Source organism: Fistularia commersonii, chromosome 20 (assembly GCF_037954325.1).
Source record: "Fistularia commersonii isolate RoL2024-O1a breed Wild chromosome 20, RoL_Fcom_v1.0, whole genome shotgun sequence".
NCBI lineage: Eukaryota > Metazoa > Chordata > Actinopteri > Syngnathiformes > Fistulariidae > Fistularia > Fistularia commersonii.
Genome location: NC_141303.1, coordinates 12496129 through 12518391, shown reverse-complemented (window position 1 = coordinate 12518391; position 22263 = coordinate 12496129). Strand labels below are relative to the sequence as shown.

At 43.8% G+C, this 22263-nt stretch overlaps 2 protein-coding genes across 6 annotated transcripts in view; both read left to right on the top strand.

The window, feature by feature from the left end:
- sipa1l1 (signal-induced proliferation-associated 1 like 1) overlaps window positions 1-13974 on the top strand; it is an 82107-nt gene extending 68133 nt beyond the window's left edge. For 2 of the 4 annotated variants that reach the window (XM_086167044.1, XM_086167043.1), the window contains exons 18-27: window positions 1146-1243; window positions 1460-1545; window positions 1711-1947; window positions 5440-5619; window positions 6467-6635; window positions 6802-7036; window positions 7356-7526; window positions 8899-9010; window positions 9187-9265; window positions 10381-13974. In XM_086167044.1, coding sequence (XP_086023170.1) covers window positions 1146-1243; window positions 1460-1545; window positions 1711-1947; window positions 5440-5619; window positions 6467-6635; window positions 6802-7036; window positions 7356-7526; window positions 8899-9010; window positions 9187-9265; window positions 10381-10524 — 1511 coding nt within the window. In that variant the 3' untranslated portion in view covers window positions 10525-13974. Of the gene's footprint in view, window positions 1-1145; window positions 1244-1459; window positions 1948-5439; window positions 5620-6466; window positions 6636-6801; window positions 7037-7355; window positions 7527-8898; window positions 9011-9186; window positions 9266-10380 lie in introns of all 4 variants that reach the window. The other 2 variants (XM_086167042.1, XM_086167041.1) reach the window with 1 other exon arrangement.
- Window positions 13975-17788: 3814 nt separating this feature from the next.
- The window catches only part of LOC147222974 (regulator of G protein signaling 6-like), an 81108-nt gene continuing 76633 nt past the window's right edge, over window positions 17789-22263 (top strand). For both annotated transcript variants that reach the window (XM_086166627.1, XM_086166626.1), the window contains exon 1: window positions 17789-18642. In XM_086166627.1, the coding sequence (XP_086022753.1) occupies window positions 18258-18642 (385 nt within the window). In that variant the 5' untranslated portion in view covers window positions 17789-18257. The remainder of the gene's footprint in view (window positions 18643-22263) is intronic.

Below are 22263 nucleotides of genomic sequence, written 5' to 3'. Positions count from 1 at the left end.
GTCCAGCTCCTCACAGTTGCCTTTACAGTCTGTGGTTTAGCTCTCTGGTCTTCCCTCCTCCCGTTTTTCTTCTTGACCTGTAGACTAAAGCGACGATGATGATAATGTAGCCCTGCCTCATCCAGGAATAACCCGTGTCATGAAGAGGGCAGTCCACTCAAGTCCCTGTCAGTCAGTGGAATGATGGAGGATTTTCTAGCACTCCTTTTCCATAATGAAAATGTGGGGGCTTAGCATAAAAGTGTCTGACTTGATCCTCATGCAGAAACTGCAATCTTGGAGTAGTTTGCAACGTTCCAACTTGCTTGCTTAATAGTTAAATGGAATGAGTTCTAAGTCCCATGGCTGTGTGTTTGGGTTGCTATGCTGTAACTACTTACGGTTTGTCATGATTCCTCATGGCATTTCATCACCTTATTTTCGCAGTGTGTTGCAATATTTTGACCTTTGTGTCGTAAAAGCATGCAGCATGAAGTTTGGTTTCATATTCATGGATGAAAATTTTATTTTTGATATACAGACCATCAGGATGGTGCAGCGACCTAACTTTTTCTTTACTTTGTTAGCATCAGCATGAAATGTGTTACTCTAACAGGAAGCTTTGCCAGCATTATCAATTAGTGCAGCAAGCCTTGCGGGCTGTTGTGCGAGAAAACTATGCAAAATAATGAATATTCGGAGAGAGAGCGGGGTGCCCCACAATTACCACATTCATTCCAGCAGATGTTATGGCACCTCCCTGAGCTATTTCTCTCTTGTCGCTGAGATCATTATTTGCATTTTACGTTTTATTACATAACATCTAGAGCATTATACAACAGCTCCATTTATGCCGCTTCACTTCGGGACACACACACATTCACTCACATGGCGCAGCTTGCTGAGAACAAACACGGCCAGCAGGCATTGTCTGGGGCAAAATTTCCATTTAATATTGCTTTAGCTGACATGTGATCTCTGCGTATGTCAATATACACCACAGAGGTAGAATTAAAAATCCTGTCACTTGGCGCAAGGCGCAAATACAACTAGAAACAAGCTTTAAAAATATGAATCGGTCAGGTGCGCAAAATGCTACAGGGAGAAACCTAGGATTAAATGTGCTTGACACCAAACCCAGCTGTTTGCTTGTTTGTTTACGTCAGAGGCCCCAGTCTCTAAATCCGGCCCCGGCTATTCTGGAGGGCCCCGCATCCAGAGGCAGGAGCAGGTCATCCATCTGTCTCCTAAGAAGGGCAGCCAGGTGAGCCATAAAGTTTTTATCTAAATGATTCACAACTGAAAGCGTATTTAAAAAAGAACTGAACTGTAATCTTTTAATTTCAAATAAATGTGTTTGAAATTCTGTGACAAGATAAAACAAATTCATTGAAGAGAGTAATGTTTTTACCAACATGAAAACGTTTTCCCCACTGACACCCACCTGTCTTCCTCTCCCTGTCACTGGTTGTTCTGTTAGTCGGATGGACCTTATTCCGGCCACTCCAGCAGTAACACTCTGTCCAGCACAGCTTCAAGTGGGGGCCATAGCGACAGTGACAAATGGTACGAGCTGGGAGCGGGCGGAGGCTCCAGTGGAGACCAAGGTGACACAGAGCCAAATGGCCTGGGAGGAGGAGGCTACCTCCAGGGTGCCTCGGCAGACAGCGGCATCGACACCAGCTCCTATGGGCCCTCGCACCACTCTCACCCCCATTCTCATCACGGCAGCACTACTTCCCTCCTGGCTCCCAGCGCGGGCAGAGAGAGCAGGGAGCGTTCGGCATCTCCGTGGCATAGCCCAACAGAGGGCAGTCGCAGGATGCTTGAGAGGTCACCCGCCGCCGCCGAGTCTCCAGGGCCTCCTGGCGAAAGGAGTCTGGATGGGACGGGCCGAAGCCCACCCACTCACCTCCTTATCCGGGACAGCAGCACCTTCAGTATGAGCGATGCCGGTTCGCACTCACGGTCAGTTTATGTGTCGCATTTTATGCTTAATCAAAAGTATTAAAATATGCTTCCAGGTAGCAACACTAAAATGGCATATTTTAAACATCCTATCATTCATTGCACTCCATTAGGAAATATTGTTTCTTGTAGAGCGCTCAGAGCTGATGATGATGATTGCGGTTAAATGGATTGTAGGTGGAATGTGAGATTGCAGGTAAGAACTCTCATCAGCTGTAGCTAATAATCAAATGGTAGCGGGAGTGGGGATGGTTGCCGTTGCTGCAATAATCTAGTTTTGAGGAGCCCATAAAATAGCCTTCACAGGGTAAGGGGTTTCATTTTTCCTCACTGCAATGACATATCACAGCAGAGGGATACGTCAATCCATGGTTTACCAATTATTATGAGGCAGAAAAGACAACTAAATGAACCGCTAAGCTAAATTAGGTTGGATAAGTGCAAATTTTGTCTGTTCCTGACTCCGATGATCAGAAATGCCTCTCTATGCAATCGCTTTTCTGGCTGAAAATATAGTAACATTTTCATGTCCTCAAAGGTAAGAATGCATGTGTTTGATCTCCTCCTTCCTTATAGCATAAAATGTTGTCAGATCCAGTAGTTTTAAGAGCTCATGACACCCAAGGTCAGTAAGCTACATTACTTTGACTTTTAAGTTCAACAGCAACAAAGCCAAATATAGCACTGTGCCGCCGCCCCCTGCAGGAAAACAGTGACTCAGCTGCACTGGGTAGCTTTATTGCTGATTGTGTGGGCACTTTAGCAATCGCTGCAGACGGCCGAAACATTTTCCTGTTTAGACTTAGAATTGATGAACCTGATAGATAAGGCTAGACAGGAATCTCCATGGAACATGATGTTTGCAGATGACATTGTGATTTGCAATGAAAGCAGGGAATCTCATACCGGATTGGTCATGGCCCGAGTTAACAACAATCGCCATCGGTGCCCACATCCTAGAGGGTACCAGTGGAAATTGGGCTACTGTGGGTCGAAGAAGGACAGGAGAAAGGTTTGTTTGGAAGCAGAGAGAAGAGGAACTGACAGTAGGGACTTTGTGATGATGATAGAAAAAGGTAGAGAGTTGGTTGACACGATGCAAAGAAGGAAGGTGGATGTACTGTGTGTTCAGGAGACCAAGAGGAAAGGTAATAAGGCTGGAAACTTAGGAGCATTGTACTATCATAGTACTGACAGGAAGAGAAATTGATTTGGAGTTATCTTGAAGAGGGAGTTTATGAAGAATGCTCTGGAGGTGAAAAGAATGTCAGATAGACTAATGAGTCTGACACTGGAAATTGAAGATGTGATGCTGAATGTTGTTAGTGGCTATGCCCCACAGGTGGGATCTGAGTTAGAGGAGAAGGAGAAGTTCTAGAATGAATTGATACAGCATAAGGTAAAGATAGAAGTAGCAAAGGCAAAGTAAAGGGCATACGATGACTTGTATGATCGGTTGGACAATAAGGAGGGAGAGAATGATCTATACAGGTTGGCATTTACGAGGATGAAGAGTGGAACGGCAGTTGGTTCTGATGATATACCTCTGGAGGCGTGGAAGTGTAGTTTCTGACTAGATTATTCAACAGGATCTTAGAGAGTGAAAAGATGCCTTTGGAGTGAAGATGAAGTGTGATGGGGCCCATTTTTAAGAACAAGGGGAATATGCAGAATTGCGGCCACTATAGAGGGATAAAGTTGAAGAGCCATACAATGAAGTTATGGGAAAGAGTAGTGGAAACTAGACTGAGAGCAGAAGTCAGCAATTGTGAGCAGCAGCAGGGCTTCATGCCTGGAAATAGTACTGCAGATGCAGTATTTGCATTGAGAATGTTAATAGAGAAGTACAAAGAGGGCAAAAGGGAACTGCAATGTGTTTTTTGTAAACCAAGAAAAAACAAGTGACAGGGTGCCAAGAGAGGAACTCTGGTATTGTATGAGGAAGTCTGGAGTGGCAGAGAAGTATTTTAGACTGGTTCAGGACATGTATGTTTGCTGTGAGACAGAGGTGAGGTGTGCTGTAGGTGTCACAGAGAAGTTAAAGGGGGAGGTGGGACTCCCATTGGTGATCGGCTCTGAGCCCCTTCTTGTTTGCAGTGGTGACGGACAGAATGACAGATGAGATTAAACAGGAATCTCCATGGACCATAATGTTTGCAGATGATGTAATCTGTAATGAGAACAGGGAACGGGTTAAGGAAAATCTAGAGAGGTGGAGGTATGCTCTGGAAAAGAGAGGATTGACGGTTAGTCAAAGAAAGACAGAATATATGTGTGTGAACAAGAGAAACCCGGGTGTAATGGTAAGGCTACAGGGAGTGGAGATCAAGATGTCGGAGGATTTCAAGCACTTAGGGTCAACAGTCCAGAGCAATGGAGAGTGTGGAAAAGAGGTATAGAATGGGGTTCAAGCTGGTTGGAATGGTGGAGAAAAGTGTCAGTGGTTACTATGCAATAGAAGACTATCAGCCAGAATGCCACAAGACAGTGGTGAGATATGCGATGCTGTATGGTCTAGAAACAGTGACATTGATGAAAAGTCAGGAGGCAGAGCGCTGGATATGTAGATTTAGGCAGTCGGTCAAAGGTAAAGCAGATGATACTAGGGCTGTTGAAGCTACCCCTTTCTGATTCACATTTTCTCATTTAATTATTTATTTTTCAGTTTTTTTTTTGTTTTTTTTTACATTATTCATGAAGGAACCGGAACAGTGGTTTTTTTTAAAGCTTTGTAAGGGTTTTTGCACGAGTACAAGGAAAATACTGCATTGTATTGCTCTTTGTCATATTAGAGACCTAACTAATGTCTTGTTAAAGGCATTTAATAACTTATGCTACTTATACTTGACAACAAAACTCATCATAATAACATGCTGTGTGATTTAATGTCACCTGCCAGTCTACCATGCCGAGCAGATCATTGTTCTTTTTCTGTTTTCTGTCTAAATGCTCATGAATGCAGCCTTGTTATCCTATTTACACCTTCAGCTACAACTTCTGATTTAGGTTCACTCACTCCTAAATGGTACAGCTGTTTCCCCAGAAACCCAGTGCCTAGGTGAGACAGAAATTAAACTTTAACTTAGGTACATTTTGAAACAGTTGACTACATCTATCAACTTTGTCAGGTTTGATTTCAAAACTAAAAAAAAAAAAGGTCTGGCTCACCAACTTCAGTGACACAGGGCTCAGTCTCACTATCCACAAAGCACACGCTCGTCCAATTGCCACAGCTTTCCAGGAAGCCAAGGACAAATGCAACATCGCCAGCCCCTAATCTTTTTACATTAGGCTTCCGTAAATGGAGGACATATGTCAGTCTCTTCATCGAGACACTTAACCAGCGTCTGCAGTTGAGAGACATAAAGTGTCAATCTTCCTGTGTGAGCGCAGCGATATTCATCTGCTTGGATGTACTGTTTTTTGGGGAGTTTTCTCCATGGAAACTCCCCTTTATTCACTGCTCTCTTCTCCCTTGTCCCTCAACACCAGGCACTCGGGCCACAACTCCCCCAGAGACGAGTCCTCAACCACCTCCCCTTCCTCTCAGTCGTCGGTGTCTCCCGGGCCGAAGAGCTTCTACCCCCGCCAGGGAGCCCAGTCCAAGTACCTGATTGGCTGGAGGAAGCCAGGCTCCACCATCAATTCTGTGGACTTTGGAGATACTCGCAAGTGAGTGTGGAAGAGCAACAACACAGGCCTTGAATTGCATTCATTTTATAATGACATTCAATTACTAACATCAGCAGGGGTCTTGTATTCCCCACCAGACAAATATAATGTAACACCTGTATATAGTTAAACACATGGGTTTGTCAGGGAGGAAACTCAGAACGATTTTTTTTTTTTGCAATGTTTGACATCCAATATTTTGGGATCTTGATTAAGGAGTGCAAGTAGACATATCAGTGCCAGTGCCGGATTGATGTGGACCGCCCTTTTTAAAATCTGCCTCTTATGTCCCCCGCAAGCTTTATTGATATATCATTGTTAAGTCACTGAAGGAGCTCCAGTTATAGTGTGCAACAGCTGTTGACTTTTGAGTTTTTTTTTAAATGCCTTTCTCCACTTCAAAAAGGCTGGTACTTGACTTGTGTATCTTGTGTATACATATTTTTTTTTCAATTATTTTAGGGCACCAGTCTGTGTCATTATTCTGTCCCTATTATTCTACAGTGTCTGTAATGCAGAAGTTGTATCACTTCTGCAGAGGAACACTGCGGGAGCGACTGATCCAGAGAAATCTTGTGCGCTAAAATAATAAATCTAGTAGCATGTTTCTGCTCAACTGTATTTTCATTTGTGATGCAATGCTTATGTTGCTAGTAATGACTTGAATTGTCTTTTTCCCACCCCGTCTTCCTACTGCTGTTGTTTTTGCTGCGCTATGTGTATAACTTGATTACCCCCTTGTGGCTGAAGAGAATATTGCTCAAGGCTCACTAATGAAACACTTCCCACTCTTTAGATGGTGCCACGGGATCTTTTAATTTATTTATTTATTCATTTTTCTATTTAGGAAGTCTCCTGGAGAGAGCGCTGTGGAGGTTGTCCCGACGCCAGCAGCCAGACCCTCTCTCAGAGACATGCACTCTCCCCAGCCCCACGCCAAGTCTACTATGGAAGATGATGTGAAGAGGCACGGCGTCCCAGACAGCCCCCCACCACCGCGCAGGCACAAAGACAAGGTACGGATCAGATGAGAGTCACTCAAAAGATTTAAAACTAACTGTGTTACCCTAGAAGCAATTAAATGTAAATCCGATAAGTTTTGGATGCGGTAGTTTGCCTTTGTTTATAGTACCACAGCCAGCGTCCACTGAGTTTTGTTCTCCATGTGGCATCCTGGCACAGCACCCCCAGAAACCACCCCCCGGCCAGCCCCCTAGCCAGCGCCGCTCGCTCCACCGCACCCTGTCAGATGAGAGCATCTACCGGGGCCAGCGGCTGCCCCCCCTCAGCGACACGGTGGCAGAACCTGCACTGGGCTCCGACGTTCTCTTCAGTTGCTCCACCCTCCCACGCTCACCCACCACCCGCGGCGTGCCCCTTCGACGGCCCTCCTATAAGCTGGGAGTTAAACTCCATGGTAAACAAAAAAACGCAAAAAAATGAGGTGTGCAGAAGGCTTTTGTTGTCAAAGAGCATCTATGTATGGAACATGTATACCTTTGAGTTTCTTTAAATAAGGCCACAAAATGCTTTCAGAATAGTTCTGTGACTTGAAATAAAGGTAGAAAACAGCAAAGTTTGTTTAGCATTTGTACTTTTCATGCGCTCAGGAGAAACCATCACAAGGAGGGCTACTATACAGCACTAGTATTCATCCTGGTGTGGGTACATAACTGTCAAAAGGGGTCAAATGAGCAATGGATCTTCAGCCTCTCTCTCTCTCTCTCTGATTGCAGGTGACCTCTCCGCTTCTGACACATCATTGGTGGACTTGGTGGAGCGTCACCGTGGGCCCCTTCCGCAGGAACTGATGCCCCTCCCATCCTCCGGCAGGGACAGCCCCCTAGAGTGGACCCACCTGGTGGATGTGGCCAGCACCTTTGAAAGCGAGAGAAGCACACATTACGGTATAATCAATCAGTCTGTTCTTTCTGTGATCTTCTCAGTGGATAATTCTAGTATTATTATCCTTTATGTTTTGCTAAAAAATGACTGGTGAAGACAAACATTGCCTTGACTAATTACGATCCACAAACACTCAGGCTTTCCTATCTGTGTGAACCAAACAACACAATGTAAGTATGTCGGCGGGACAGCGACACTCAGTTTGCCGCCAGCTCTCCTGCTACGTGTAAATGAAACCATCTAATCCAGCACATGGCATATTTGCAGCCACCATTTGGACTGAAGTGAAAAGTGGATCGGAGAGTGAGATCCTCTACAACCCGGAGGAGAAATCTATGAGCAGAGAGTTTGGCCTCTTTAGGGCAGAGGCAGGCTGATGTTGTAAACTGTTTGTATCACAGGATGAAGTTCACTCAAAACATTGTTTGGAGGCTATGGCATGGAATAAAGATACTTCCTGACAATATATCATCACAGCAGGAATTATTTTAATTTTTTTCTACACCTCACTCGCAGACCATAATTACATGTCAATGGTGTGGAAGTGCTGGGGTCGAGTGCTGTCAGTATATGTATGTATTCTACACAAGATAAGTAGACCTGGATCTGTAATTGATGTTGGTGAGTGTGATGTCCCAAGGACAAAAGACAGATTTGTGAGAATTGAAGCTGCATCACAAAGGTTTAATCCCTTGGGCATGTCCCTAATGATGCTGCCAGAAACTGAAATTAAAAAAGTATGCATGTCAGCTGCAAAGAAACAACCAATCACTTCTAGCAGACAGTCTTTGCAGTGTACACTGACCCTGCCACAGTATTTCATTCCCTTGATGCACAGTGCCGGAATAGGTATTCTTCCTCCCCTATAAATAATCCCAACCGCAACGACACAAGGAAATGGAAAGACTCCTGAAGTTCTGTTTGAACCACGGTGTCCTGTCTCTCTAAATAGTGCATGGTGATATATATCTAAAGTGTATGATGATTCAGTTTTTGTGATCATTTAAAGCATATGGTTGAGAAACAATGATCCGTTTTGTTCCACATACTCTCAACGCAGGGTGGCGCACAGTTAGCATAGGGAGCGGTTCGTGTTTCAGTCCCACAGGAAGAAGATTCCAGGTTCGATTCTGAAAGGGGAGCTTTCAGTGGGGCTTTTCGAAAACATGCATTAAGTTCATTTGAGACCCGAAACTGCTCAGATGTGTGAATGGGTAGTTTCCTCTCACCCAGTGACAGGTGGGATAGGCTCTAGCATCCCCTGCAACCCAGAGTGCAGGATAGACGGTATCGATAATAAATGAATGTTCCGGGAGCTGCTGAATTTTTCTTTTTTCACCCTGGATTTATTTATTCATGTGTCTGTTCCTCTAGTCCAGAGAAGTTACGTGTTTGGGGATTCAAATCACCGAAGCAGTGGGGCCTCAAGTCCTCAGCAGCCACACATAGAGCTGCAACCTGCGCCCATGTCACGGCCCTCATCTAGGTAGTGTATTCATTATCATCACCCATAAGGAATATGTTAGTCTTTTTTTATTGAAACAAGAAAGAAAAAAATATAGAAAAAAATACATAACAAACGTAAATACACGAATAGAACTATATGTAAAAAAGCAAAGTCTTAAGATGTGTTTGTCAGGAACTGTGGTTTCCCTCCCTCAGTGAGGGTCACATAGGACTGGAGAGGAAGGTGACCAAGCTGGAAGCCATGGTTAAGATGCTCCAAGAGGACCTGAAAAAGGTGAGAGGCTCACAATAAGCCACATGTATCCAGGTCCCTCAGGGCGCATGCACACACACACACTATGTTTGGAGCTTTGATGTAGAATTCCCTCTTTCCTAGTTATGATCTGTGTCCTCTGTGTTGCACCACCAAGATGACGAACAAACCTTCGGCTAATTTGCATAGGGTGGAAAAGAGGAGAAGAGCTTCTGTATTGAATAGAAAATACAAACTCAGCTATTGTGAGCTATTGTGTTTCCGCTTCTCTGCTCCTCAGTTTAAGATGCAATCACACGCACACACACTCACATAGTCATCATTATTTTTACTCTTCCTCCCAGAGGAGAGATTCTAAAATTTTTTGCCCATTTAAAATGAAAATACATACCTGATCTTTCTTCGTGTATTTTGACAATGTCCATTTTATTTCCAACAATAGAGCCTGAAAAGGATACTTATGTGTCTTCCCCTCCTCGTCTGTCTGTCTGTCTGTCCGTCTGTCCGTCTGTCCCTTGGAATAATTTATGGTATCAGTTCTGACACTCTGGGGTTTGTGGTTCTCTTGGAGGTATTTTACTATTCAGTTAAATGTACTTATATACTTTAATTTCTGAGCTCCTAGTTAAAGTTAAGGGTCGGCATAGTTGAGGTTAAGGCTCTCCACCATCAAGCTAGTCAAGATATCGGGTAGGGGAGGCAGAAGCTCATTGAGCGGAGTGGCTGTCTTGCAATTGGAAGATGGGTGGTTCGATCCCGTCTGCCCCAGGGGAATTCTGAATTGGCAAGTGGGTGTTTAAATCTAGATCAAGCCACCTTTATTTACTGTATATGGTAGGCTTGTGAACAGAAATTGACATAAAGTAATTAATACATAAATGATAAAACTCTCTCAAAATAGTATAGTAGTGTTATATATTATTCTATCATTTTTTTTTTACAATTATTTCACGCTTAAATTCATTTGCTCACTGGCTCTTTGTCAGGAATGCTAAAATTCTGTGACTGCGGGATGGACGCGGTAGTCTCAGGTCTTAATTCATGGTCCTATTTCATCTAGTCTTAAGCTGTGGAGAGGGCAAATTAAATTTTATGTTATTTTAATTGATCTAATACCATTTATCTGCTGGTGCCAGGAACGTGAGGAGAAGGTGCGGCTTCAAGCCCAAATCAAGAGGCTGTGGGAGGACAATCAGAGACTGCAGGAGGAGTCCCAGACCTCTGCTGCCAAATTGAAGAAGTTCACAGAGTGGGTCTTCAACACCATTGACATGAACTGACTCATCTGTACCTTCCACAATCTCACGCACGCATACACACACACACACACACACACACACACACACACACACACACACACACACACACTCACGCATATGTCAGTACTCACGGTGTGGACATAACCCGGCCCGGCTGCTGCTTTGCACCATTCACCTGATGCTGAACTCTTTGGTTTTTAACATCAGGGGACTACTTTTTTGACCAGTTTCCACAGAACATGATGACGTACTCAGGATGAGGCTCGAGATATTCTGGTCCTCTCATGTAGGACAACAAGGTTGCTTAATTGAGCTTGCATCTTCCTGTGCCAAACATTTTTTTTTCCGTTTGTTTTAAACTGCCAATAAAGGGAACGTTCTTCTGCCCCCTCCCTCCTAACACTGAAACCAAGCCCAGTTATTTCAGAGGTGAACTTTTCCTTGTCCCCACCCCTGCTGTGTTTTCACAGTTGCTGTGCTTCTCCTTTCAGGACCTCTCATGGCACGTATCAGGCCTTTTGCGAGTCCTTCCTCCTTTTTTTTTTTTTAAAAAGAAAAGCTCAGTTGTTGGCCAGGTCCTCTGGATGGAGATGTGTCTTTGTGCCAAATCAAACCCACCGCAGCAGAGGGTAGCAGACAAGGGAGACTTTTAAAATGCCGCACAGAAATCTGCAAGCTCAGGTCACCCGTTACACAATCCCACACACGCACACATACACGCACACATGCACTCATGCACATATCGATACATTTAAGCCTCAACACCAAACTGGTTTGGACCGTCCAGCGGTCGCCCCAGTAGGCAAAGCTGCTCCTGAACAGGAGGGAAACCTGGATCTGTACAGTGATTTTAATTTTTTCTCTCCCCCTCACGGTGTATTCTCCTTGGAGACGCTCAGAATTGGATAACAATATCCTGTCTGTCTCTGCAGCTTATCTAATACCCATCGGAGGAGAATATTTTACAAGCCATCGGCAGCGGTGCCACATAATAAGACTGATATTTAGAGTGCTTATGTCCATCCCAATTGTATATGTCTTAAAGCAATAGGTGAAAGTAAAGGACTTCTGTGTCCAGCTGTGAGGCAGAGTTTGCACTGGAAAGAGTTTTGACATGGGATTTGACTTTACTGGTATTTTGCTGTCACTTTAGCAAAGTGGCAGCCATCCTGCTGACAGTGGGAATGAGATATCACAGCCTGGAATGCAGAGAGACAGCTATAGGTGAGAGATTTTGGAAGGGGATCATCGAAGGGTCTTATTTTTTTTTTTTTTGTTTTTCCTCCCTGGCTTAATTTATTTCCTTGTATTATATTTCCAATGAATAAGTTGCTCTATTCGTACAGTACAACTGACATCAGTGTTTAGTTACTCAAGAGAAAAGCTCACTAGTTATATAATTTAAGTGTCTTTATTTCTTAAAGCTGGCTAAAGCCTGACTATATGCTTTTTCTTCTGTATTCTGTTGTGTTTCGTGGTGCCAGAGCCTGCTGTCGTGTTGCTTACAGTGCCCTCTAGTGATACCAAGTGGAAATGCCATGATTATTATATGTGCCGCCAGTCACTTTGTATTTTCCGACGCCTCTCAAATGATCAGACATGGACCCAGAAGGCTACAAGAACATGGGACAGGAAGAAATAAAAAAAAAAACAAAAAAGAAGAAAAATCAGAAGCCAGCTTTCAGAGACAATCAAAGGTTGTTATTCGATAAAGGGAGGAGACCTTAACTGTACTTGTGTGTGTTGTTGGTGCTTAATGTCTAACATCTTTAGTTTTCCTCAGGTTTATTCTTTGTCTGTGGAAGGAAAAATTTACTCAGCAGAAATTAAACCGGTTTAGATGTCAGAACTGTTCGGCGGGTGTGTGTGTGTGTGTGTGTGTGTGTGTGTGTGTGTGCGTGTGTGCGCTTGTATGTACGGTTGTTGTGTGAACGTACATCAGTCTATCCAGCCGTGCCTACAGTCACTTCGGTCATTTCCTCCCAGGCAGAGCAGGGATGTGCCTTTGAAACAGCACCTGAGGAACAGATGAAAGTGAGACTCTTCATCTCCATCCTGGAAATTTAACCCACCTGGCAACATTTTTTTATTTTATTTTTATTTGTTACTTTGCATGTCCTGCCTCCTAAGTATCCGAGGGGGAAAATGCTGTTTGAGAAAACACAGGTTTTTTCCCCCTTCGATGAGTATTTGTACCAAACCACAGGCCTCCCTCCTCATGTCACAGTCGGGAAGTTCAGGGAAAGGTTTGTGTGTGTGTGCCTTTTGTGTCTGGTTACATGCAGTGTGTTTTTCAAAGCGGCCGACCCTTCTCGCTAGACAGTCGCTTCAGTCTGAATGTCGGCTCCAGATGTAAAATTAAGACAAGTGGTGAAAGCCTTAATTTCCTGGCTGTTCAATATCAAAGCTTATGGGTTCAATATTTCGCCTCGTCCAAACCCCCCAGGACTGAATTTAAATAGAATGTAAATATAATATAAAAAAAAAACAAGCCTCCCAGAAGGTTCTGAATGGGTCCAAATAAGAGTTTGTTCTGTTTTAAGAATCTGAATGAGCAGAAAAAGGTGAACATCCAGGAATGTGAACCCCGCCCCCCACACACACACACACACAAAACCACAAGTTGGCAGTAAAACGACATTTAGACACAAATGGCTGCCTGTACACAGTTAGTGCCGATGATTTCATATTTCACTGTAAATGCAAAGTGCTCTAGTTTTTTTTTTTTGTATTTCTAATTAAATATGGCCAAATATGAAACTCCTCAGCTCAGCTGTTTTGCCTGAATCTTTTAAAAGTATCCATTGTGATGGGTGGATGAATCTATTGAAGTTGAACACAAATTATCCAGCACACAGACACGCACCGAGCCCGACTAATATGCTAAAATGGCGTGAATGTTATTTTTAGTGCTCGAGAAGTCGTTTCATCTGCTTTTGTTGTTTCAATGCTTCTCTGGATGTGAGAAATGTGAATGCTTATATGCTCCATTTGTGAAGTCTTTTTAAGGGTTGTTTGCACTTTTTTTTTTTTTTCCATTTTGTAAAAATGATGGAGTTTACAGGTTTTTAAGAAGGGTGAATTGATCCATCAGTCCTGTGCAATCCTGTCCAGACCTACTATATCGCCCCGTGGTTTTCCCCGCCATCAGAGGAAGGTGCTCGACTTTATTCATTTTAATAAATTCCAAATGTCCTCAGGCGTTGCCGGTCAGACGATGCTTGTTTAGTGAGGGTGGTGGTTTGCAGCAGGTGGATGGAGGTGTCACAGCTTCATCTGCTGCGGCGTCACTTTCTCAATCGGTCCTCCCTCTTGAAAGAACTGATCGGTTCCGGCGTGACATGAAGCACACGTAATGAAGAGGACCATAGGTTTTATAGAATCCTGTGTCCGTTGTCTTTGTATCATGTAAAAGACATTTGCAGTGATCACAGTATTAAAGTTTCTGAAATAAAGAAATGCCATTATGGACTGGTGGTGTACTTGTCTTGCTTTCTCTCACTTTCTTTCTCTTTCTCTCTTCTCCAACTGGTAGAGGCAGAAGGCCACCCACATGCCGCTAGAGTCAATCAAGGTTTCTTCCCTGTAAAAAGCAGTGTTGTTTTAATGTTTTACACCTTTGCTTTGCAGTGTAATATTCTTACCTTCTTTTTCTTTCTATTCCCCAAAACTGTTGTAATGCTCTCTTTTCCGATGTAAGAACTGGAAAGCACATGGGTAGCTTATATTTTCTTTTGTACAAAGAAGAGACAGGACAGCATCTGGAGGCGGAGGGGGGCCGGTCAGACGCGCCGGTGCTTGCTAGTCCGCACCTGCGGCGATGGTCAGGGCCGTCTGGGGTTACAGCTCTCACTGGCGCAGGAGAGATGTGATGCGGTGGAGGCGGTGGATTAGTCATCAGGTGGAAAGAGCGGGGGCTGAATCACCTGGGCGTCTTTTCAAGGATTTGTTCCAGATGAGAAATTATGCAAGAATTGCAAAGTGAAGAATTGAAACCCTCTTTGTGTTGGGTGCACGCGAAGAATTGATGTAAATTCATCCGGCCATTAGACAGGATCTCCAGGATTCAGGGGGATGTTGTTTCTAATGGTAACCAAAGCTAACATCTTTGTGCTTTCCAATAGAACCCGTTCAAAATTGACCAGAGTGAAGCATCTCCCTCACATGCATTTTGTAAAGATTGCTTTTCATTGTTTTTTTTCTGTTTTCCCTATTGCTTTTTTTCATAGAAATATCTATCAACAACACATTAATTAACAAGTGATTAATAAACAACATTCAGTCTTTGTATTGAATGCGATAAATCAGGATGACAAATCATGTCAGATGTAGACTTTGAAGTTTCATATTCTCTATTTCCGTCTCTACAGCAGAGCAACTTCTGCAGGTCGAGTTTACCGGTGCTGTGTGATCATCCCTTTCTCTTTGGCTCCTGTGCTACAGATGGATCATTGACATATGTATCACACACTCACACTCCACCAGCCCACACAGTTTCTACATCCAGCTTTCCGCACTCATCAAACTCCTAAGAAATTGCATCAATAGCTTTCTAAGTCTCACATATGCATGTCTCAGGATGAATGTATTTACATGTTTGTTATCAACTTATAATTATTAAATGCCATTTTTGTTTGATATTTTTCATATAGGTGCACGAGGGTATCCTTCATCCCAAATACTCTTCCTCAGATTCCCGCTCGACCTCTGTGAGGGTTTTCTGTGCACATCCGACTGGGGAGGCCCTCAGGCAAACCCCCAACACACAGGGAGGATTAGACATCCCATCTGTCCTGGAGATCACCCGGGAGGAGCTGCGGGGTAAGAGCCAAGCAGCATAGCGGGCCTCCCGCAGCAGCAGTGTCTGTGGCCGGTGCAGGAGACTGAAGAATTTAAAAATGTTTACCTCTATTTATGTCAGACAACTGAGAATATATAAAACAAAATGAAAGTATTGTTGGTTAAGTCAGTTCAGTTTTTTTTGTTTTTTTTTTTCCAATCCGGTACTCAAAGAGTCAGCGGACACTGGCAGACGTTCTGCAGCTGCAGATGTCAAATTTAGGAATGCCCTACATAAAATGAGGCCAAATGTAACTTGGACAAACTAATGGGTGAACACAGATGTGAGATCATTTTAGAAAAAAAAATAGAAAAACATCAGTTTTAAAAATGCACCTCCGTGTGAGGCTTTTTCGAGAACTGCGTTTGTATCACTTTTCCTTCTGATCTTCAGACATGGTTGCTGAAACCTTAAGCGCCAGGTCTAAAAAAAATTGTTATGAAACAGTTGATCAATTGCACATTTCTAGATTAAATTATAATCTTACTTTAGAGAATGGGCAGAAGAGCATAGCAGTAATCTTAAGGGATTTAGCAATGTGTGTATATACACACACACACACACAAACGCATATGCATAACCTTATAATGAAATGAAAAATCTTTAGTACAGTAGCATATAAATGATATTTCTCCATTTATATGCTGCTATTATTTTCCATGTGGAAGAATCCAAGTATATTGCTATGTGAGTCACACGCTAACATATGAATGATATTATATACATTAAGTACTCATGGGTATATGGGCACAGTATACTGGTGTGTTTCTGTGGAAATAAGGTCCAAATATGGGGCAAACCTCACCCTCCAAATCACTTACCTACCCCCCCCCCCCCCCCCCCCCACACACACACACACACACACACACACACAACACACACACAAATCATCTGGGATCTCCTCTTCCTGTTTACTGTTGCTTAATAATGCAGCTGGTCCACAGCGGATGGAGGCCTCACTTTGCATCCATGAGCAGACACCAGTGTGTGTGTGTGTGTGTGTGTGTGTGAGAGAGTGAATGAGTGAGCCACTGGGCCGAAGAGCTCCATTAGTCTCCAGTTAGTCAGACGACAGTTAGCCAGCTAAGAGGCATGTATTGATTTGTGACGCTTATTGATGTCAATTTTTTCCATTTGCACACTAAACTGCAAATAAAAATGAGTGTTTGTGTGTGTGTGCATGTGTTGCACGAGAGGGAGGGGGACTTTTGAGAAACGTCGTTTGAAGGGTCCTGTCACGTCCCTTTGTGCCGCAGTAAGATTCTCTTGAATCAAACCAGCAAATATTTTTAATCAGCAGCAATAAGACTTGGCTGCTGTGTGTTGATTCGCTCGATATGAGCAGTAGTAACACGTGCAAACACACACACACACACTCAGCGAGGGGGTTTAACCCCCACCCTCCGAATAATGGTGTGCCCACTTTCCTCCCTGAGTTCATCATTGCATCAGAAGCTTTGAAGTACTTTGTTGCCGAGCCAAAAGTTCCCATCAGCCTCGGTTCCCTGGGTTGTACAGCGTCAACGTTGATGTGCGAAAGAAATGAAATAAGCGTGGATCACACTGGAAAGGCTGCAATTCCATAAAAATTGGCAGTTGTAACTGTCAGCGAATGACACCTCGGGCACGTTTTCGAGACCCGGAAGGCTTTGGGATTTATCGGTGGCCGACTCCTGGGTAAACAAGTCAGAACTCACTCTGGGTTGCGAGAAGCCGCCGCTCCCGGGATCAATACAGTGCTCTTGAGAAGGAAAGCACAAGGTCATGACGGGAGTTAGATGCTTGTAGATATCATCATAAAGACAGTAAAAGTACTATTTTCATAATCAAACAGCCACTCAGTGGTCAGTGGTTTCATCAAACACCTCAATGTCTAAGTGTGTAACAAGGCAGACAAAGAAATGCCAACATATTTATCGCAGATTAATGAACGTCCTAAGTTTGATCACTGGATCTCAACTTTGACCTCATCTAGTATTTTAAATGGACTCAAAGTAGTTAAAGTATTCGGTGAAGTTGAAGCAAATGCCTAATCTTATTGTTTAAGATTAGGGAAACAGCAGGGAAATCTTTTCCTGCTGTTTTGGATCCAAAAGGAACACAAAGCTGAGAAACTTCTAGGTCAGGGGTGTCCAACTCATTTTCACCGAGGGCCAAATCAGCATAATGGTTGGGCCACATTAACGGTAACAGTATAAGTGAAATAAATGTAACTACTCCTTAATGCAAACTAACTCTGAATGTATTACTTATTCAAATCCAAAATGTTTCATCTTTCTTGAAACAGCCTTCCATCTACACCAACTTTTCTCTTCTTGGACATGAAGGGATCATTTGTATTTCTCAATTCCACTTATTGAAAATGGCATTGATGTGGATACGCTGCAATCTAATGGCGGGATGCCGTCACTCCGCCGGTAACGTGACCGGCATGAATTATGGGAAATGTAGTTTATAAATGTAGTTTATTGTCACGTATTTATTTCAAGAGAACCAGACCTTTTGAGATGGTTGGGTCATGTACAGAGGAGGGAGAGTGAATATATTGGTAGATGGATGCCCGAATTGGAGCTGCCAGGCAGGAGGTCTGGAGGAAGACAAAAAGAAGATTTATGGATGTAATGAGAGAGGATATGAAGGTAGTTGGTGTGAGAGAGGAGGATACAGGGAATAGGGTTAGATGGAGAAGGTTGATTTGCTGTGGCGACCCCTGAAGAAGAAGAAGAAGAAGAAGAAGAAGAAGAAGAAGAAGAAGAAGAATCCCACAGGCCACATAGAACGACGTGGCGAGCCAAATTCGGCCCGCGAGCCGAGAGTTTGCCGATGTGTTCTAGAATGACAGATTTCTGTTTGCAGAGAAAAGAAACACAATGGAAGGAATAAGAGGCAGAACCGAGTGCTTGTTTAGTGTTTTATGTCACACACACACATATATTCACAAACGCACACGCACGATTGTTACTGGGGGAGAGAGAGAGAGAGGCAGCTGGTTCAGCTCCCACAGTCTCTCTCCTTCACAGTCATCACCCTCTCTCAGCCTTTCTTATTCTACCTCTTCCCCTCTCACGCACACTGTCTGCATCTCTCTCACTCTTCCCCCCCCCTTCATCCCCTCGCTCACACTATCACCCTTTTTCTCACCCCTCACTCTCTCTGTTGTCCTCTCTCTCTCTCTCTCTCTCTCTCTCTCCATCTCACCCTCCCTCTTTCTCATCTCTCTCCCCTTTCCTGTGTCTCTACTCGCCGCCGGGTCGCTGCTGAAGGAAGCCGCTGTTCGGTGTTCGCTCGGAGCGGAGGAGGTAAGGAGGCACTGGGGATGGAGATGGAGATGGAGATGTTGAGAGGCTGAAGCCGCGACACTTGATGCGTAAAGGACTCCGGACGCGCAGGTGCGCGTGGACGCTTGCGTCGTCACTCCCCACCTGTGACTGAGAAGTCACGGTCGTGTCGTGTCTTGGGCTGCTCGGCGGGTCTCGTCGCTGCCGCGCAAACCGTGCGTCGTTGACGTGCACGAACGTGCGTGTGCGCGCAACCATCGGTCCCGGGAGGACGGTGGATGCTGAGGAGGAGACTGGATGTGTGTGTGTGTGTGTAGGTCGGGGTTCTGCTGTATTTGTGTCTGCTTTGGACTCGCTGGTGTGTGTGCGTGTGCGCGTGAGTGTGTGTTTTTTTTCTGTGGCACAAACATTTTTGGGATCAAGAGGTTTTAGGTTCTCAAACTTTTCGGATCAGGATCCAAAACTCAAAGTCACTCCCACGATCACAACTATTTTTAAAAGCACATTTTGCATACTTTGAGATTTCTCCTCCACAGAAAATATACATGTAAAAAAATAAATAAACATCTGTTGGCATTTTAACTGATATTAGTAATATTTTTTAAATAAGGTGATTTCTTGTAGCTATTTTTGTCATTTTTTCTGAATTTGTTAATGGCATACAATCCTCTATTTATTGGATGGGGAGGGGACATTACACACATACATACACATTAACACACACACAAACTCACCGATTATATAGTATTTGTTTATTTGTCATAGACTGCGTATTGCTGTGCTGCAGAAAGCGAGGTTATTTAACGAATGACTGTGCATGTGCTCTCAGCTGCCAGTCGATACTGGTCATTTTGGTTAAATTTTTCAGTTTATCTTCTTCGTTCAAGTCTCCCCGCTCCGGGCCAGCGAGCGGATGCCCATAAGACAGGCTCGATGCCGGCGCCGGAGAATTTGTCCTTTCTTTGAGGATGCTAAAGAGAACCTAAATGTTTCCCTTGGACTCTGAAGAGTGGAGTTCAAATACCAAGAAACAAAAATACTGCTTTCAGGAGGGGCAACGCCAGCGGTTACCTGGCTTTTCAGGCCCTGACACTGGAATGAAGAGACCACAGACTTAAGGTCATCCACTATATCCACGGGTTGAAATGTCAGCGGCACAACACACACACACACACACACACACACATGCAGAAATCCTCCGCGGTCTCCTCTTCATCTGGGATCATGCCTTATTATCACTGAATAAGATTGGCTATTAGTAAAGTGGGGTGTGGCCTAGAGGGTTTTTTTTTTTTTTTTGTTGCAACCATTACATCATGTATTCCCTTTGTACTCTGTAGGTGGATCCACTTTAAAAGAAAAAAAAAAAAAAGTATAATCCACTGATTTTTAATGTTGCTGTTGACGACGTGTGTGCCATCGGCCGGGTGAGCGAGGACACACGCTGCACCGAACCCGTCGATCCAAGCGCTGGAACGGACGGCGACCGGCTTAGATTTTAGTGGAACAAGTGCTAATCAGGCTGAATGGGCTAGTTTGGAAACTCAGCTGGTTCCTCTGGTTGCCAGGTCAGATATTCCCAGCTGCAGTTCAAATCTAACACTGTGACATTTCAATAATGATGTTATTTAACTGATTTTTCTTTTTTTTTTTTTAATCAATCTGTGTCATCATCAGTGCTTCAGTGTTAAGATGAATAGAATTTAAAGCATCCCATTTTCATTTTGCTTATTTCCCCGAGATCAGCGATGATGAAATCCAAATCTTTTGAAGTTACCGGTGATTTTTTTAGCGCTCGGTTCCATTTTTACACTCGCAGTCGCCTATTTTTAGACAAATAGGCACACGACATCAAATGTGTTTGCATCCTGCTCTCACTTTGACCAGCCCTGAACACAGAAATCCTTCAAAGTAATCTGGGAGTAGAGGGGTGGAGGATGTGGGGATTTGGGGAATTGCGGAGGGCGAGACGCCCCTTTGAAGCGCCGGGGAAGGTGTATTCAACCTGAACGTTTCATTTATACACAAAGTCAAGAGTCAGAGTGCATATCGGCGCATTGATTGACTATGGAGACAGAGCCGAGTGCCTCAGAACTCGGGCTTCTTGGGGGAAAAAGAATTTCGATTTGCGGCGAGCGGCAGATTTTTAAATAATTGTCAGACAAATGGAACAGCTGTAACGAAGGCGGCGGGTTGTTCACCGCTGATTCGCAGAGGCAATAAATTCTCCCATTTGGGTTCTCCAAGTTTCTTTTCCTCACATGTTAAAAGCCTTTCAGAGGCTCCGCCGCACACCAGCAGCATCTCACACACTCACGGTGAGTCTGTTAGGCTCAAACAGCTGGCTGATGAAGATATTGATCCAAACATTCAGTTGACGTGGGGCTGAATGCCTGAACCCCCTATCGTACATTAACACCGACACACTTAAAGTATGGAGTTGCGCGCACAAGCACCGCACTGCTCTTCACAAACATCCGGTGCCTTCACACCAAACAGGATTGTTAGCAGTCTCTTAGAATATCAACAGACACTTTGCCATTCAGTATTCATTCTGCACTTCTTTATTCCCGGGCTATTCTGGATTACATTACATTACATTTGGCAGACGCTTTTATCCAAAGCGACCTACAATAGAGGACATAAGGACGGCAAATAACGCTTGCAAATACAAGATGCACAGAAAATATACAGAACAGTAAGCTGGAGTTAGTGCTTTTTTTTTTTTTTTTTTTTTTTTTTTGACAAAGACGTTCACAAACACACACACACACTGCATAGCCTTACTTGGTGCCTAACCTGATCTGGGGCAGCTCAAGCATTAAATAGTCCTGAAAGAGAAAAGTTTTTACCTGTTTCTTGAAGGTTGAGAGAGATGATGCTAGTCTTGTTGCTTCCGGAAGTTTGTTCCACCACTGAGGTAGTAGAACTGAGAACAGTTTTGCCTGGGATCGCTCAGAGCGAGCAAAAGGTACTGCTAGTAGGTTTGTATTAGAGGAACGAAGCTTTCTGCCGGGAACATAAGGTCTTATCATTTCGTTCAGTATGTATTTTCCCTGATGATTGGCGTCGAAGACATCGAGTTTGAACGTGCGGTTACTTAAACCGGCGTGGAGACGAACACAGGAAAAAATTGGAGAGGCCACAGGTCACAGCAAGGTCACTCAAGACCTGTAATTGATCGACAGTCAATTCCATGGGAAAAGACGTGCAGCGAAGTGGTTCTCAGTGACATCATTTTGAAGCAATTCGACTTCTCTCTGTCTGGAAAGACAAGAGTTGGAGATATTTGATTGTTTCAAGGTCAGCGTCATTGCTGGATTCAAATCACAGCCATGAAAATATACTGTGCGTACATGAGACGGTACTTTTTTGGGAGTTTGAGTTTTTGAGACGTGCCTATCATTTTTATCATGAAACAAAGTGTGTGAAAAAAGCAATAAGTCAGGATGAATATACCTTAGAATATATCTATCATTTACATAATAAGCAGCAAAAAAAAAGGTGAATACAGAAGAGCATAACTTTTGATGTCTGTCGAACGCTCAGATAATTGGAGGTGTTTCTGTCTAGTGATTTTTCATATGTGAGTGATAAAAGGGAAAAGCAGCTCTTCTTTCACTCTCTTGTGACAGATATTGT